Consider the following 19,922-nt stretch of genomic DNA (forward strand, 5'->3'; position numbering starts at 1 on the left):
AAAAAAAATAACAAAGTAACGAGTTAATAAAAAAAATATAAAATAGTTATTAAATTGTACTTAATTACTGTCTCCCTTGCTATAGTATACAATTATACATGATGATATGATATGATCAACTCATGATTCATGAACAACATGCATGCAACTCGATCATAATTAATTCGTCCGTACACTCTCATTTGGAAAGAGAGGGAGATGGTGAAGCCTCCCCAGATGGTACCGGAGAGCTATGCCTGTGGAGTAGCTCACGAGCCAAAGCTTGAAGATCGCCGCCGCCACCACCGCCACCTCCAAATTGGTGACGTGGATCCTGGAGCCCCCGGTGTTGCATGGCCCAAGGCTGCACCACCATGGGCTCAAAGAGTGAGGACAAATCGTATGTGGCCGGCATGGAGGAGGCCGAGGGAAGGTCGGCGATGGATAGCGGAGGTGGGGTTATCAGAGCTGCCGATGGTGGCAGAGGTGGTGGAGGAGGTAATGGAAGCTCCAGCGTTGCTAGGTGGGCTTGCATGTATGAGAGCTCAGCTTGAAGATTCACCACCTGTATACATAATTAGCCAGAAAAGGAAAATAAACAGAAACCCCACAAGAAGTAATTACTTGTGTTACTAATTAAATTGATTATCAACTTGTAGATGGTGACAAAAATGATAAAATAGGTAAGAAATAATTGAGCTAATTAGCCATATTAATAATATTGGATAATTGGGTGTGTACAAAAACAAAAATCGTCTAATTAATTGATGTGCATTATTTTTACACTTTTTGGTGTCGTTATCATATATACGTACTCTCCAAAATTGAACAAAATTTGGAACTTTGAGTATTTATTCAGGAACAAGGGACTGGTGAAGTTTGGAAAAAGCTAATTTCTTAGCTGGAGAAAAGGATTAGGAAATTTACATGAATTAATTATGTATATTATAGTAGAATTAAGTGATCTAGAAGAATATTAATCACATGTACATATATGTACTGATAATGTATAATAATAGTGGGTTTGAGACAAATTTAAGGCTTCTTTATCTTTGTTTACACTAAAAGGGTGCTTGAACAATGTGTATTAGAACATGGCTTTGCGGACAAATGAAGGCTTCGATCTCATGGCATAGGAAGAATAATGAACAGATTAAGTTTCTTCTGAATATTTGTTCTTGGGGTTAGCGAAGCTGTGGTTGTTGTTGAATTTAGATGTTGTAGGCTAGTAGCTAGTATGTATATTATTAATAATATTTTAATAATATGAAAACTTGTAGTTATTGGGATAGGGTGGGCTGGATCTGTTTGAACTGTATGTAGCTAGTGTACATAGACAAAGAAACTTTTAGTTGGGATGGCCCGGGTTACAGTCCAGGATAGCCAACTGTAAGAGTCACCACCGTTAGAAACTTTCAAATCTAAGGGCTATTAATCCACATGCGCATGAGAGAAAAATGTCCACTTTTATTGACCACGTACTCACAGTATCGCTTATCTTATAAAAGTGTGAAACAATCACTTTGCACAAGTGATGTGATGTTCACTTGAGTTTCACATCGATTTGTGAGAGAAGTCTTTCAAATCCCACATGTGCACCCCATTTAGATAAGAGAAAAATGTCCCCGTTTATTTGCCACTCACATATCGCATCTCTTATATGTAAAAGTGTGAAACAATCCTCACTTCGCACAGGTGATGTGAGTTTTACACCAATTTGTGAGAGAGTGTTTCAATTTAAGGGTTAAGAACCCACATGTGCACCCATATATGCACATAATGTTCATGTTTATTAACCACTCACATTATCGCATCTCTAATAAAAGTGTGAAACAATTAATTCTCACTTTGCACAAGTGATGTGAAGTTTATGTGAGTTTCACATCGTTTTGTGAAAGAAATGTTTCAAATCTAAGGGCTATGATGAGCCCATAATGTGCACCCCATGTACATAAGAGAAAAATGCTCACGTTTATTAGCCACTCACATTATTGCATCTCTTATAAAACTGTGAAACAATCCTCACTTCCCATAGGTGATGCGAAGTTCATGTGAAATTCACATCGAATTATGAGAAACTGCTCACGTTTTAGCCACTTACATTATCTCTCATAAATGTGTGAAAAGATCTTACTTTACACAGGTGATTTATGTGAGATTCATGTCAGTTTCATATCGATTTGTGAGAGAAGTGTTCCAAATATAAGGGCTATCAAGCCCACATGTGCACCTCATCCGTATAAGGGGACAAATGTTCACGTTTATTAGACACTAATCATACCATCGCATCTCTTATAAAAGTGTGAAGAGACCTCACTTTGCACACATAATATGAGGGTCAAGTGAGTTTCACATTGACTTGTGAGTGAACTTTTTCAAATCTAAGGGCTATTAGCGCGCCCACATGTGCACCTCATCTGTGTGATAAGCCACTCACATTATTGCGTTTCTTATAAAAGTTTAAAATGATCCTTAATTTGCACAAATAACGTGAGTTTCACATCTGTGAGAAATGTGACAATAATATTGCAGCTAGTAAATAATGTGATACAAATGGTTTTATTGTATCAATAATATATAGAGAGAATGGTAAGAGCTAGGTTTGGTGAGAGGCTAGCATTATTGATGATACAATAATGCTTTTTATCGGCATTTAATGCATTAAATAATCAAATATTAGCAGTTTCTATTACAACTTTTATATTGACCACAAAATTACAAATATGTGTATTTCTACCATATATGTGCCTACCCAAATGTTCATATTGTTAATTTTCTATTTGGGGACAGGAAATTCAAGCCAAATAGATTTAAAAAGATGGTCAAATATTTTCTCCAAAAAAAAAAAAAAAGATAGTAAAATATGAAAAATAAATAAATAAACATATGTTCTCCACTTTCTCCAAAATTTATTTTAATTCAAAAATAATAAAATAAAATAGGGGATATAAAGGAAAATGACCCTGGTCCCTAATTTAAAAGGCTATATTGTAATTGAAGAAGCAGCAAACCGACCACTTCCTTAATACCAGCAAAGAACCACAATTTTCACAGAAAGATGGCACAAGCCTGTAGGCTATGTACCATTGTGTGCATAGTAACCGCCGACCACATGATTTGTTAATCAAAAAGGCCTCTAGATTTCAGCAAACCACAAAACTGTCCCCTAAGCACTCACTTCTCCGGCCAGATACACAATATTCTTCAATCCCTTGATTGATTTTCTTTTTTAAGGACATCCCTAGCTTTGTTCTTCCTAAACAATTAAACCCATATCCATTATATGTTTCTCACTAAGGGCACCAAGAAAGCTCCTACTCCTAGGGTCCTCCTACCCTCAAAACAGAAGACACCCCCTCCCTGTCAATAAGGGCATGGCCGGATTGCCCGACATACCCTTTATTGAAGTACTCCTACCTTGGGCCAATGCAAGTTGAAATATGGAAATCATTGGCCTAGCTATAGCTACCCAAAGGGGAAAAAAAAAAAAAAAAAAAAAAAAAAGGTTATAATGGACTTAAATTTCTAGATTAAAAAAAAATCAAAAAAGGGATTTACTAATTAAATTTGCCATTAATGGTAGATTGCTAGCTCAAATGATGATTCGATCCAGAAAAAAAAAAATTTAGGGTGAAGAGAGTGTAAATTATTTAAGAGAAACTAAAAAGAGTAGCAATTAAAATGTCAAAATCATGATCTCATAATCCAATCAAGCCTTATGAAGAAGTTGGTATTAATTACTTTTAATAAATAAGTAAGTAGTTAATTAATCATATATAAATGCAGTAGTAGTACTGTGTACCTGTTGCTGAAGAGCGAATATGTGAGCAACACAGCCGTAGACCGGATCTCTGAGCCTGGCCTGAGCCTCGTAACATATGGTGACAACCGCGTCGAGGCGCTTAGGGACCGGAATATGATGCAGCAGCTTCGACACATTGCTGGCTCCGAACACCTTGTGCACCGCCGCAAAATGGGCAGCGCCCTGCTCCGAGTCAAAGTAGGGCGAAAATATGCACCCCGCCACGCACTTCCGCCGCAAAAACTTGCACGCGCCACATGGCCCGCCGCAGCCGCCACTACCACTACCACTACCACTACCACTACCACCACTCCCCCCTCCGCCGCCGCCAGGGTTCGTAGCATTCATATCTCTCGATATGATCTTAATTCTTTGACCCTTTAAATTGTTTGATTTCTTTGTTTGGTTTTTATGAATATTTGGGGTTTAGGGTGATAAGTGGGGCCATTTATTAGGTTTTTGGGTGTGGAGGAGGAGAAAAAGGGTGTGAGGTGGTGGTGGTGGTATTTGGGGTTTGGTGGGTGGTTTTTGTTGTTTGTTTTGGGTGGTGGTGGTGTTGTTTTTATTTTTTAGTGAGGGGTGGGGGGTTGTGGGGGTGGTGTGATATAAGGCACAAGAAGAAGACTTTAAAGCCACGCGAGAGAGCAAAGGCTGAAAGGCTTAATACCCACAATTTAGTTGCTTGCGTGAAGCAAACATATGATAAGCCAGCCAGCCCTGGCTAAGCTCTAACTCAACTCCAACTCAACTGCCTTCATTTCTCTCGTGATATCAATTTTATCCCCCCAGCAAAACTCACGTTTTCTCTCTCTACATCTCTCTCTATATCTATAAATATGTACAATATTTATTATATATTTGTATGGGAATTTAATTATGATAGAGATGTGATGTGAATATTGATGTGGGTATTGTTGTTGTTGTTGTTGTTGTTGTTGATGGTGTTGTTGCTGTGGAACAAAGAGAATGGGATTTTGGAAGGTCGAAACGTGTCAAGGGGACTGGCTATTTTTGCCAGTCTGCGCGTTTTAAGCTGCGTGGAGGGCAAAAGACGCCATCTCTCTCTTTCTCTCTCAATCTCAATGTCATCGCTTTCTCTTTCTTTCTCACACTTTCTCTCTCTCAACGTTGAAAATGACTCCCTTTCTCCTTTACTTTCCTTTTCTACATGAAAAGCCAAAAAGAAGGCTGGCTTTTAAAATGGGACATAAATCGCACAGTTTTTATCCAGGTCATGTAATTTACATTTTAGTTAAATGATTTAACTATGTATATTTACTAATTACTATTTTTTTTTGTTTTGAGTAATATCTCACATTGTGCAGTAAAGTCTTGGCTTACAATTTACAATCTCTGCGCCTCTATATTCATTTCTAATTAGTTTTGGATTAATTGGATATATACTTTAAATTTTACTTGGTATATATATGTTAAAGTCCACTTAAAAGTGGATGTTATTGTTATACATCCAAAGTTGTTCACATATTTGATTTAAGTGATGTAATACGTGAAGAAAGTGTTGAAATTGAGTAATATCTTACATCAGAGAGATTCTTTAGTGGAGATATCGTGACATGCATACGGTGCGACTCCCATTATATACTAGCATATATATCCAGTAGAAGTTACAAGTTTAATTTTAAACAAGTAAAACGTATGTTGAAATAAAACGTTATTCAAGAATTTTAAGATTTAAGATTTTATATTTACTATACACTGATATCACACTTTTGACTAAGACACCATGGTTTTAAGATTTAATTAAGATTTGAGATTTATTATTTAAGATTTATATTGAAAATATTATTAAATAAAAGTCTCAAAGCAGGCTTGTAATTCTAGTGATATTTAGAACACTTACTCTTACATCTGAAGTCTCAACTTTAAATATCCTCTCCTTTAATATCGATTATATATAGAAGTATGAAGGTGTACGTTCTAAATATAAATACAATATCAGCATAAAAAATCGAAACTCAGCGAGGCTTATACGATCACCCAGTGGAGATATAAATAAGGAAAAAAAAAATAAGATAAGAGCATTAAAAATTGTGAAAGTTAGGAATTGGAGTACTAGTCAGTTTGTCATTGATGACAAGTATTGTGAGTGAACTGTTTTTTTTGGCCATGAGTGAGTGAACTGGTTAATGCATGTGTGATGGTGTATACATGCCAGAAATAGAAAGGCAGCATGATCAAGTAGAAAAAATGAAGCTTAGCTAGGAAAATTCATCATTCTCGAGATGAAATTTGCACGAGGATGCTTACGAACCCAAAATGCCTGAAATGATCGATGTTGTATATAAACAATTTTTTGAAAGTTGTAAACATTATTATGATTTCCTCTTTAAGGGGGAATTGGCAATATTGCCCACTTAATTAATTAGGACTAAAGTAATTAACATGCATGCTTGCCAAGATTTCCCTATCCACACATCTTTATTTTTCCTACTATATTTTTATAGTGAAGTATGGATACGTGTGACTTCTCTTAAAAAGGACAAAGCCAATTATATACAATGTCTTGATTAGAATATTTATAATCCACACCTTTAATTTCCATATGAATGTGATCACCTTACACCTACTCTCATCATCAGATCAAGAAAGTCCTAGTAATATTGCTCAAGGCATCACTAGACTATACTTGGAAAAATTCTATTGAGAGAAGGGTACACAGCTAGCATATATAATTACTCCAAAAAATCATATCCACGAAAAAAAAAACTCCAAAACCACCCCGACTTATAAAAAATTGATACAATTGAACAACAATATATGTTTAAAAGGATAAAACGGTAAAATACAAAATTTAAAGACACGTTCAATTGCAGTTTATGAAATTTTCACAAAACGCCCCTACCTAAAGTTAAGCTACAAGAAACTATCTAATCTAAAGAAAGGGTAAACCAACAAAAGACAAGAAGTAAGACAAATTAAATTTTAATTAAAAGATTAAATTATGAGATAAGGACACTTCTATTCCCAGTATTGTAGCAGTTTTTTCCACTCCCTCTTATCTTTTTGTTTTCACCTCTCTCTTTATTTTCTTAAAATAAAAAAATTATTAAGTATAACCGATATATACAATTAATTCAGTGTATAAATATATTATTATATAATATATTTATATTTATAAAATATAATATTTACCTATATTATAACAGATAAATTGATTATATTATATAATAATACATTAATTATACAAAATAATTTAACAAATGAAAAAATAAGAGTTAAAAGATCTTTCAGATTTTCACTTTTGTATTAGGCATGTGTCCCGAAGAACCATATATACGTCAAAAAGGGGTTTAACCAGCAACTGGTGATCAAGTTACAAGTATGACAATTTATAATTTTTGTAATTAATTTGTTGTTTTTTCTTTATGGTAATCCAATAAGAGCCACCTAAATCTCAGGCCGCCACGTGCAAGTGGATGACAAAAGTAACGGCCCAGTAACAAGCTGACCTCATCTCAAAGTGATGTCCACACATTCTTTATTTCAAAGAAAATAACGTACTTTCAAATTTAATCAACTTGTTTTATTTAAGACAATTGGATTTTAATTTTTGTAAAATAAAAATAAATTTAATTGTGTGACTTGTGTCTGACTGTCTGTAACAGTTTGTAACGGTTCGTCATCACGCCTCAGACTCTTCTCCAAAGGCAATGAGAGAGCGTTCGAAACTCACACGCAATTGTTCTCAAAACACCACTAGCTACGTACTTGGTATTTTTTTATATTACTAAAAATATTAACTATTATTTTAATTTTATAAATTAATTATTTATAACAAAGAAAAACATTGAAGATTTTTTATTATTTATTAATACCATTATTGATAAATATATAATAAAAAGTTAAATACTATCAAGGTGTTGGAGGAGTTGGTTTAGACGTGTAGCCGTAGATTGCAGGACACCTCAGTTACCAAAAAAAAAATTCTCTAATTTATGTAACAAAATTTTTTGTTCTAAGAATTTTTTCTAATTTATGTGACAACAATTTATTTGACAAAGTTTTTTTTTTTTTTTTTTTTTTCAAGTTTCATATAAGTTGAAAAAAGGGTTTGGACAAATAATATTTTTCTTTTATATCATGCAGGAATTTTGCCCAATCACGACCCACATTAAAAGATTTGAAAAAGGTTCACTTGCATGTATTGGCAACACACTACATGCAAGTATGCAACACATTTAATTGATTTGAAAGTCTTGGAATTGCTTAGAATGTTTCTCACTGTTTAAGTAGTGTAATTAGGCTTACCTAAACTTTTGGTGGCAGCAATGTTGCCCCAACACTCATCACTCCTTCAATAATGTAATCCTAAATAGGACCCCACGAGTTCCCCACCCGTGCGGTCAAAGCCCTTAAAATCTTAATAAAAATGTATTTAAATATTTTAATTATGATTAATTATTGGGCATTGGCTTTGCCAATTTTAAGTTGAATATTAATGTGTTTTTAATTGCAGGATGTCACCCCAACATGCGGCAACTGAGCTGCTAATTAAGAGCCTAATACTGATTAATTAGTCAACCAACTTTAGAAAGCAAGCGAGATTAATTATTTAATTAATGGAAGCGGCAAATAACTAAAAGTAGTCAAAGAAAGATTGGACCAGTCTAATGATCATGAAACTATTATCATCAACTAAGCTTTTGTAGATGTTGACTAATCTGCTAATTAGAGTCATGTTTGTAGACCACCGACTGATCTGGATTGTTGACTAATCTGCTAATTACTAATTAGAACTCTAATCATTTTAATTTGTAGTTTGTGTTCTGCTAATGTAATACAGTTTTCTAGATGTTGAAAATAAGGGTTTTTGATGTTGCATTGGTAATGCTTAATTTCATATCATTAAATTAAGGTATTCAATCCTTTCATTTTGTAATTTTTTTTTTTTAAAAAAGAGAGAGCAAAATAACTTAAAAGATAATCCTTATGAAAATTATTGTATCTCCAAAGGATTTAGAGAATTGAAAATCTTTTTTTTTAAGGGAAAGAGATCAAACTTTGGTACATGACAATTCTACGGTTCTTTCAACTAAGTTACCTCATTAAATTCAATTGCTTAAAAAATTGAATTGGTATAACGAAAACTTGTTGAAGAAAACATTAATACAAATCTAGGTGTTTTGAGCAATAACATTGAAAGAGTGAGTCTTATTTATTGTTGATAATATTTTGTTGATTTACCACTCCACTAGATCTCTCTATCATTAAATTAAGTCCAACATGTATAATTTAATAATCATTACCATGTTTTCTTTGGTTATAAGTAATCTTACTAAAGTTTGATCAAAATAATCAATTCAATTTGGTCGAATTTGTCCAACTCAATCGATGCCATTCAATACATTATTGATATATGAATTTTTTTTCTTTCATTCGATAAGAAATGTAGTAATATATTGGTGGCTATATATGTATAATGATCTTAATACAGTGTTGCCAAAAGACCCTCCTATATTTACAATAATGACATTATTTATATAAATTAAAAAGACATAAAAGTGAAAATCGAAAGCCTTTTCAGATTAGTTGTAGCTAGGTTAGGCTTGAGCGGCCATAGGTCTCCTTTGACTAAACTTGCAGAAGTTCTTCTAGGGAGCAGATATTTTGAATTTGTGTCTCTTTTTCGGGTTAAATTTCTAAATGGCCGATGTGGGATTTTCTATACATCAGTCATATTCATATCGTACCCTATCAATCTACTTCTTTTTATTAATTATGGCTATCACTTTTTGTTGGTTTGCTCTATAAATACATGCACCCCGGAATTCGTGGATTATTAAAATAATGCCTATAACAAGATTTTTTTTTTTTGAGGGATGCCTATAACAAGATTAATTATTAATTACTTCACAAATATTTACTTTCAAACAAGGATATATTTTAAGGCTCAACCAATTCATAGACTCAAAGGAGGCTTGATAAGCTCTATGGATTATTTAGTTTAAACGAAGAATTAACGGAACCTTTAATTTGCAACAACTTTAAAACTTCAGTTATATGTTTACGTAAAATTTGAAAGTGCATGATCTAAAGTGAAAACATGTTAAATCTCAGAAAGTGTGTTTACTTAACTAAGCCTAGTTAAATCAGATGATGATATACTATTTAGTATAACACCTAATTATATATTGTGATAATTAACAATAATTAAGCCTAGTTAATCAACAATAATTAAGCCTACTTAATTTGTACCTCGATCTTCAACAGATGGAGGGACCAGAAAAAGAAGTTGTAACTGAGTTCATATTGGATTAGAGTAGCTAATTAGCTAGGAAAATAACAAAGTTAGCTTGAGCTTGCTAGGGACAATCTTTACAAATAAGAGGATGTACGAGGCTATAAAATCAAAGGTTGAGGTCCGAGCTATATATATATAATATTCTACCTCACCTAGCCTTACTTAATGTGACACAAGGTGCATGATAGTCTAAACAGGTGCAATGAACATTATATTTGTAACGAATTCTGTACAGCCTAATGTGATAAAGATGGATTAATTACATGCAATAGTACATGTTATGGACACTAAAAGTTTTCTCAAATATTAGACACCAACTAGCTAGAGTGACAGATAACGCAATTCTTAAATGCTAATACAAATCCTGCAATCAAGACATAGTAATGAAAAAAAATATATATATATTATTATTAATGCATACAATATTTTTCTTTTATCATGTATTAACATAATAAGAGATACAAACATAAAGATCATAAAAATTATATTATATTGGTAACATGAAAGTTGTAGTACACAGTTAATTATATACTTATATTTATTTAGGCTCAGAAAAGAGTGTTCATAATCAAAATTTTAAGAATTATATATTTTGATGAAGGAGAGTCATAATTCAATAGTTCACCCTAGATTTGAGTAGGAATATATCGAGAAGCAAGTGATGATGATCGATGATGATGATACAGTGATATGTATCATTGTATCATGTACTTGTTAGCTCTTTAAGGGACACACACACACATACATATATATATATGTAGATATATACGATTATACGTACACGTACAGTATACTTATAGATATATAGGGGCCTCTACTTGGGGCCTTTACTTCTGCTGGGGGGGGGGGTACTTACTCAGGGTAAGGCTGTTGGCATACATAGAGAGAGAGAGAGAGAGGAATAGGAGTGAGGACCAGTGAGAAGAGGACACGTGGGAGTGGGACCATGCATAATGAAAATATGCACGTGCCATGATACGATATATGGTGCTTACATCAAACCTCAAGTACCCTCAAAGCAAAGCATGCATGGTTTTCTGTGCCACATGATATGAAAACCATGATAGTGAGTGAGTGAGTGAGTGAGTGAGTGAGTGAGTGAGTGTGCGTGTGCGTGTGCGTGTGTGTGTGGTAGCTGCTTGACCGATGACTAAAATGACGAATGACTGAGTGGTTCACTTTAATGAATCCACACAACAAAACCTGTCCACCTCACCATAAATATGAATCTTACTTCGTCTCTAGCTTGACCACACGTCTACCACTTCCATCACTTCCATGGGATATGTACAACTCCACGCGCTTTCATCATGCATTAATAATTTAATATCGATCCCTTTTTATTTTTTCTTCCCAAACATTTAAAATCAAAATTTAGAGTATTTATGTTTGGATCATCTTTTAAGTAATCACATAGATAGGAAGCGATTTTATCTAAGATGATATAAATAATTTATACAAATTTTAGATTTATATTATACAATTAGAATTAAATAAATAAAAACAAGGAAATTTTAGAGTACCCAAATCCACCCCAGGCACACCAACATATGTGTCTCATAGCTACAGTTGGAATGTTGATAATCAGGCACACCAAATAACTCTTCCACTTTGAATTTAATTGATGTGATAATGTTTCATTTCAACTTAAAAGTTTATTTATTTCTAATCTTATGTTTTCATTTTCTCAACAAAAAAATCTTATGTTTACACGCAATTTCTTCTTTTGTTTTATATTTTTAAATAATGTTGGCTAGGAGCCTAGGACTTAAATCTTATTTAACAAAAATTTGTAACAAAACGCCTTCTCATGTGTAGAATCATTTAAGTTCAACACATAAATTGCATAATCTTATACCATGATGAATAATTTAGATCGACATTCAATTTATAATTAATTAGTTAGGGCCTTAATTTCTAAATGTGGGATCGGATTATCTCTTATTACATCTATATATATATGGAGAGAGAGAGAGAGAGAGAGAGAGAGAGAGAGAGAGAGTTACATATATAATACTTAAGGAATATATAGTATTAAGTCAGCTGACTCAAACCAGACCTTTTATATAAATAAAATAAACTGAAACAAAACTGTATATTTATATATTCAAATTGATGATGTCACGTTTTTAATTTTATCTTTACAAAGTGCACTGTGCACCTATAGCTATTGTGTCTGGTTTGTCAAATCTTCATTTTATATTTCGAGAGTCATTGTTCTTAATTAATCAAAAAATCGGTTCCCCATAAAATTAATAATTAATTTATTGTAGTACCATGGGTGCAGTTGATAGGTAGTTTAATTAGAAAGACCGTAGAATTACTTATAATGCACCCAAATTTGATTCCCATTTTCCCAACTCAAAAAAAATTATCTCACTATCACATCGTTTACACAAATGGAATGAACTGATTTTTAATTTTTTTTTTTTGTAACCAAAGGTGTTTTGGGCCAGTTTTTTACTTACATGAGAAACATAATCACAAGATACTCAGCTAATATGGTGCATCCATCTCAAAACTAATTGACAATATAAGGAGTAGTCCAATTTCTTATAAGTTACTATGCAAAACCTATTGGCAACATGAAGAGTAGCCCAAATTCTTATAAACTATTATGAAAGGCTTCACATTTTTAATGTACGATCTTTCTTTCAACAACTTGAACTTATAAAATATACATATAAACTGAATCCAAAATGCTCGCTTAAGCCTTTAAAAATTGATAAAAAAATTAATGTAAATCAAGTTAATATTCTCTTTCATGCGCTGCAACTCCATTTTGCACATGAATAAACAGATAGTTACAGATAACATATGTGTAATCCCACTCTACAAAAATTGAGAACTTTTTAAAATTAAAATTCTAATATCATGTTAGACAATTAATGAAATCCAAAAAATTTTAAAAAGTTTAAGCCAACAATGTATTTATATATTTTTCTGCAATGCTAGAACAATAATACAATACAAAAGGTAAATGCTAGAGATCGAGGCCTGCACTGCACAGCATATCTCTGAATACAGTATATATAAGGAAAGTTATATGTGCAATATATGCAAGTATCTGATAACTGCAGGCATGTTTGTTTGCTTAACGCAAACTACTCCACTTCTTTTCTGCTTGACGTGATTTTAAAGGTTTGAACCAAATATATATCATATTTATTCATGAAGCACCTCCTTCCACCCCACTCACACACACCCCTCTATCCCTTCTTCTCTCTCTTACACACTAAAATAAATATGAGACATTGAATGAACGCCACTATGAATTATCTAAAACCATATCTGTCTTATTCATTGTATTACTTAATTTTAGTGATGAAGTATGATCAATGGGTTGCAAGTAATTCAAGCTAAAGCTTGAAATAATGGGATCTTTAACAACGACATCGATCATATTGTATAGGGAATATATATTTGTAGGATTCGCTCATCCTTAAGAAAACGAAGAAACTATTATTTAGTTATATGCTATCCTGTATATGTTAATCTTGTATTAATTTTTTATTCTCGTGACCAGATTTGGCATTTTAGCAAATATGATATTGATTATATATTTAGTATTTGCTTTCACATATTACTAAATACAAGGAGGCTCTATTGTAGGAGAAATTATGCTGTATAACTGATATATTGACATGTGGTATAACTAGTCTATGTGTTATAATATGGGTAAATGTTATTAATACTATACCCTACTAATACAAACACATCGTTCAATAATACCCTTACACGTTAGATTGGTTATACCACGTAGCGGTATATTAGTTATATCCTATAGTTTTTCCCATTTTAGGATTCTACAAATAAAATTATTTGTAAGATACCTCGTGGGGCCCACTCTCATATATTTTATACAATTCAAACTGTCTATTTTTTAGACCTCTATTCATATATTTTTCTTACAAAAAAATTAGTCAAATCATAAATAATTTGCCTATCTAACTTTGATCAAATAAATAGACGAACAAAATTTTTTCGATAAAACCGTCCATTTGTTTGATCAAAGTTAGATGGACAAATAATTTCTGATTTGACTAATTTTTTGCAAAAACGATCTATGAATAGAAGTCTAAAAAATAAACGGTTCGAATTGTTGAAAAATTATATGAGAGTGAGTCCAATGAGGAATTCTACATTTAGTGTTAAATGTATGATCCTTACAATCGAGCCTCTCTGTTACTAAATATAAATAAATTTGTCTGTTCATCAAATCAAATAATAGGTTATATATATATATATATGAGTTTATTATTTATTATAAATGAATGAGTTTCAATGAAAACTTGAAAAGTGAGTTTAAATTTGATTGCAATATTCGGTGAAGAAGATTTGGTTACTCTAATCTAATAAACAAATTCATGACGTGACAGTTGTTTGCTTTGGTTTAATTGCTTGGGTGCAGGAGGGAGAGAGAGAGAGAGAGAGAGAGAGAGAGAGAGAGAGAGAGAGAGAGAGAGAGAGAGATTTAACTGATGGAAATAAAAATGGAACCACCAGTGCATTGTAGTGACCCACCAGCCACCACCAAAGCTTAAAGCTTCCACAATTCCTTATCAAAAAACCAAAACCCCTCTCTCTCACTCTCTAAATACTCATCATATCATCATATCTCTCTCTCTCTATCCTCTTTATTCTCTCTCCCTCTCTTTCAATCAGATCCCACAAACAAAACTGTCCTGAAAATTAAGAAGATCGAACAAGAAGCAGCAGCTCATCTAAGCTTCCTCTGTATAATTCACAGAGAGCTCGAGAGAGATGAGTGGGAATAGTAACGGAGGAGGAGGTGGTGGTGGCGGGCCTTGCGGCGCGTGCAAGTTCCTGCGGCGGAAGTGCGTGAAGGGTTGCATATTTGCGCCCTACTTCGACTCGGAGGCCGGGACGGCTCACTTTGCGGCGGTGCACAAAGTGTTCGGCGCGAGCAACGCCTCGAAGCTGCTGCTTCGCATTCCACCACACAAGAGGCTCGACGCTGTGCTCACGCTTTGCTACGAGGCCCTTGCTAGGGTTAGAGACCCTGTCTATGGCTGTGTTGCTCACATTTTCACTCTCCAACAGCAGGTGATCGATCATCTCCTACCTCAACCCTACCTACCCACCTCATCAACACCTTAATTAATTCATCTTTCATTAATTCTTTAATTTTCGCCTCTTTAATTACTTCTTAATTACCAGTCGGTCTCGGCAAACTGCTTCAATATATGACTATGTTGATATAGCAAATTACGACACAGCCTGCTGAGACCGTGAATTTTAATCGATGATTCTGTTGATTCTTAACTTGAATGTGTAGTTCAGATTTAGACTGTTATCTTAAATGAAGATCAAATTAATTTAATGGTTAATTAGCTAAGTGCTTGAACATGATTAATTAAGTGGGTTAAGTACTCAAGTTTAGAGGTTGTGACTTGTCATCACTACTTTTTATTTTATTTTGGGTGACTCGTATGACTACTTTTCCTGAGATAGAGAAAATGATGACAATTGCGAGCAAACCATTCTGAAGTTTAGACTGTTCAGGGTATAGTGATGCTAACATGCGCCTGGTGTGTATTTCTCTCTAGCTAGCTGTCATTTCTTTGACAAGTAGCACTGTGCGTGGATGTAACCTTAAGACGTTTGTCAAGGTTTCCGATTTGTAGGACTAAAGATCGAGAGAGACTGCGTGTTTCACAAGTTTGCCGCTCTCTCTCTCTCTCTCTCTCTCTCTCTGCGCGCACTTGCATTTTCTGTTATAAAGAGTTTGCTTCTTACTCCTAAAGAGTTTGCTTCTTGAGGGTTTTCTTCTCTTCTTTTTTTTTTTTGGGGTTTTGTTTTCCTTTTTGGGTATAATTCCTTTTAGATTTTCAATTAAAGTTGCTTGAATTCCATGCTAATTAACTTTCATTTCTAGGGAGAAAATATGAGGGATTTAATTTGCTTTTGGTCTAACATGGTCTTTCGTTTCCAATAAAAAGTTTGTAAAACTTGGGAGTTTTATTTTTGTTTCACCTTAATTCTTATATTTCTCTTTAGAGAGAGAGAGAGAGAGATGGCGGCCTTGGTGTATTGGGTGAGGAAGGATGACTTTAGGGGTCTTGTTGCTTGCCGGAGCTACCAAGCAACCATGTTTAGTAATTCGAGAATTATTTAAACACATCTAGTTTTGACTTTCTTAACCGTATATCCTCATATATCATTGGTATGCTAAAGGAAACATATATTAATCTCTTTGCATTTATATACATCACCATAATATTATATGTAGAGACGATTGATTGATGTTTCTCTTGCATGGGTGAGAAATTAAGGTCCCACCTTATGTGATATGGATAATTCTGATGATCATAAATATATTTACTATATACTAAAACTTGTTCCCTTAATCACAATGAATGGCTTGAATTGTATTACATGCATTTCAGTTACAGTACAAGTATATTATGGTTACTATATATTATGGTTTGAGCTAGGTTATAAAATCTTTTGCTTGATTATGTGACAACATTTTTCTTGTACGGATGGTATTAAAATCCCAATCAGCCCGCATGAGTGCAGTACAAGTATTAAATTGTTGATTTTTCTTGGTGTTGATTTTATGTTTAATTATATTCGAAACGACCCTATTTTAGAGTTTAATAGAAATTTAAAACAAAATAGTTTTAGTCATAAATACAAAAATAACAAAATAATTCAGTAGAGGTAGTACCTTATCATACTTCCACACGTCAAAACCCGTTGGCAAGATAAACATCATGAATAGCTTTTGAGTTGGGTTGAATTCCATAATAGCCTCTGTTAGGTAGAATTGACTACACATGTATAGTGGTGCTTTAAAGGTATTCTTTTCTAAGAAGACTTTGAATGATCTGCATGATTTGATTATGATATATATATATATATATATTTAGACATATAACAAACTATGTACATGCATATATGTAACCTTTGCATTTTGACCTGGCTAGCTTAGTATATGCTGAAATATTTAACAATCTTGTCAATTTACACTTACAGGACTTTATCACAAATGCAATATGAAATAGAATTCATACTGTTTTTTGTAGTATTGATTTTGTACTTATATTCAAAATGTTTTTGTACTATTGATTTTGTACTTATATTCAAAATGAAGTCATTTTGAAATTAAAAGGTTAAATGTTTTGGATTATCTCATACTATAATGGTGTTAAACTAATAATTAATTGCATTTAAAAAAAAAAAACTGAATTAATTGCTCTATGGTTTGCAGGTAGTAAATTTGCAGGCAGAGTTAGCCTACATTCAGGCCCGCCTTGCTACCTTGCAGAGCATGCCAGCGCCGCCAGCGCCGCCAGCGCCGCCGCCACCCACAAGTCTTTATTCCTTGTCCAATAATATTGTAGCACCATCATCATCATCCTCAGATTTGGTACCAATTACATCCAACTTGTTGATGATGCATTTTGATCCCCCTCTTCAAACACAGCAGTACTCATCAATATCATCAGCTGAAACAGTGACAAGCAGCCTTTTCAATCCATTAATGGATCAAGATCAACTGGTTGATGGGGGAGGAGGAGATCTCCATGCATTAGCTCGAGAATTCGTCCGCCGGTACTTGCCAGGAGTAAGGTTGAACCGCCCTGCTTCCACTTCTCATCATCAGCATCAAAATTTCTAACTGATGATCGATCAATCGATCTTGTCAACTCAACTCATCATGCATCAAATGATCAATTTTCTTTGCACCTTATGCCTTTTGGAAGCAATATATCTGTTGCTTCTCAAGCTAAATGAAATATGTACTTCTTTTGTTCCATTTTTAAAATGCCAACCCACGTACATTACTTGTTGCACAACTTTTCTTGCAACAAATCCATGCGTGGATTTGGGAAATTGATTTTTATCGCGATTTGTGCTTCATGTTTTTGGAATGTACGTGGATTTGTGCTAAAGGGTTATATTTGCAAATTCATCACCAGCCTAAAAAATTGTAACATCCATCATTTTGCAAATTCACTCTTCTATTGTTGAAGAGTGAAATGTTAATCCCTGTGGAAAAAGTAATCCGAATTATTGATGGGCTGGATTCTTAATTGCTTATGTGGTACAAACTACAATTTATCAACATAATATATGTCAAACTACCTAACAAAATAATTTGACCATATTATACTCTTGATCAGATATTCAACATTTATGTTGTTAGATTCTTAAGCAGAACCGTACATTCAAACATGACAATCCTCATGGAGGAACCCATGACAAAAACGCGGATCTTAATTCACTGACTAATCTGCCTCACAATTTAAGTGTATTAGAGATGGAAAACTTCTTAATTCCTTAATTATTTACCAAAAGAAAGGAAAAAAAGCAGAAAGGTGGCAGCCTGTTAGTTTGTAAAGTCATGTGGCATTGTTCCACGGGCTTGAATTTGACAATTGACAAATGAAATGCTGGCTTTAGCTAGAGGCTTGGTAGGCCCACGAATTAAAGTTGCTCTTGGATTGTACCATTAAAAGCCCACTAATTAAGTTTTTGCCCTCGGCCCAGTGAGCAAGTGTTCAACGTTTTGAGAGACACTAGGGCCTATATAAATTAGTTTTACATAAATCATTATAATCTCCATAATTTCCCATCAAAATTATCCAATGCAACCAAACCAATACACTTTCAGCCTTAACAGCAACATAGTATCCAATCCAAGTGAACCCATAAACAAAAAGACAAATCCAACCCAACCCAATCCAAGTGAAAGCAAGCAGGCACACATAAACAGAGTGCCAAATCCACAGAAACAGGAAATTAAGGTTTTTTTTCATATTTAGTACCTAAATTTTGACTATTGTCTTAATGTGGTACCTAAACTTTTATTTGTCCCAATTGAGTACCTAAACTTTTATTTTGTGTCTAATAGGTACCAAAATGAATTTCTATTAAAATTGTCAAGAAAAGTTAGGGGCAATATAGTCACTTCAAAAAATTTATATTTATATTTTATTTTTAATTTTTAATTTTTTTTGTTTGTTGTGTGTTTTTTTTTCTAATAATTTTAAACATATAAAGAAAATAATTAAAATATACTTTGACTATATTGCCCCTAATTTTTATTGACAATTTTAACAAAAATTCATTTTAGTACCTATTAGATACAAAATAAAAGTTTAGGTACTCAATTGAGACAAATAAAAGTTTAGGTACCACATTAAGACAAGGGTCAAAGTTTAAGTACTAAATATGAAATAAATCCGAAAATTAATTACGTCCAGCTAGAATTCAACCTGGTATCAGTTTTGAAGTCAAAGCTAGATATCAGTTCAAAACATCTGACAACTTATTCCTATATCAAAGACTAAATAAAATGTTAGCATAATTAAGTCAAACACTTTCAAACTCCAAATCCATCATACTCCAGAAAAAAACAGTTTCAAAATTGACAGGCCAGGCCCTACATATAGCCTGTGAATGATTTTACAAAGCTCAGTTAGAAACATCCACAAATATGTTGCAACCTTTTAGCACGTTTGCATACATGGTGACCCAAAACACACTCACAAGTCACATCCATACACAAACAAGACATGTTTTCAAAACGTATGCAGTTGCAGAGCACATCCCATGCACTCTCTCATCTGAAGAATTACATAAGGATCAATAGTACTTCACTCTTTTCACTGAAAACAAGATATTCAAATTTACATAAGAGGACAACGATGGCACAGTCCAGCAAGAAAAAGAAAACAGACTGCATAACCAAAAAGGATAAGAAAAATACTGCATAACCAATAATATTGCATTGTGGCAAAATTTTCACCTGTTTTGGCTCAAGTGGTAAGGGGTGAGGTGCAACTGGAGTAAATCTTATATTTGAATCTTACCAAGTGTAAATGAATTTAAGCTTTAGTAGCAATT

At 33.5% G+C, this 19,922-nt stretch overlaps 2 protein-coding genes across 2 annotated transcripts; one reads left to right on the forward strand and one right to left on the reverse strand.

The window, feature by feature from the left end:
* Positions 1-131: 131 nt before the first annotated feature.
* Positions 132-4,129, reverse strand: LOC147290775 (LOB domain-containing protein 30-like). Its single transcript, XM_086237505.1, has 2 exons — positions 3,782-4,129; positions 132-544 (listed from the first exon to the last, which is right to left on the reverse strand). Exons 1-2 carry the CDS (start codon positions 4,127-4,129, stop codon positions 179-181), a joined length of 714 nt encoding a protein of 237 aa, XP_086093631.1. The 3' UTR covers positions 132-178.
* A 10,678-nt stretch (positions 4,130-14,807) lies between these two features.
* Positions 14,808-17,691, forward strand: LBD19 (LOB domain-containing protein 19). The gene is made up of 2 exons (XM_086238015.1): positions 14,808-15,110; positions 17,281-17,691. Exons 1-2 carry the CDS (start codon positions 14,808-14,810, stop codon positions 17,689-17,691), a joined length of 714 nt encoding a protein of 237 aa, XP_086094141.1.
* Positions 17,692-19,922: the final 2,231 nt, after the last annotated feature.

The sequence above is a fragment of the Dryas octopetala genome, chromosome 3, assembly GCF_963921425.1.
Source record: "Dryas octopetala chromosome 3, drDryOcto1.1, whole genome shotgun sequence".
In the NCBI taxonomy this organism is placed as follows: Eukaryota; Viridiplantae; Streptophyta; class Magnoliopsida; order Rosales; family Rosaceae; genus Dryas; species Dryas octopetala.

Excerpts from the sequence above, each read along its gene's own strand:
- LOC147290775 (XM_086237505.1), bottom strand. The coding sequence starts at position 4,129 with ATGAATGCTACGAACCCTGGCGGCGGCGGAGGGGGGAGTGGTGGTAGT. Across the intron at positions 545-3,781 it reads TATTCGCTCTTCAGCAACAG|GTGGTGAATCTTCAAGCTGA; the intron begins GTACACAGTACT and ends TTATGTATACAG.
- LBD19 (XM_086238015.1), top strand. The coding sequence starts at position 14,808 with ATGAGTGGGAATAGTAACGGAGGAGGAGGTGGTGGTGGCGGGCCTTGC. Across the intron at positions 15,111-17,280 it reads TTTTCACTCTCCAACAGCAG|GTAGTAAATTTGCAGGCAGA; the intron begins GTGATCGATCAT and ends TATGGTTTGCAG.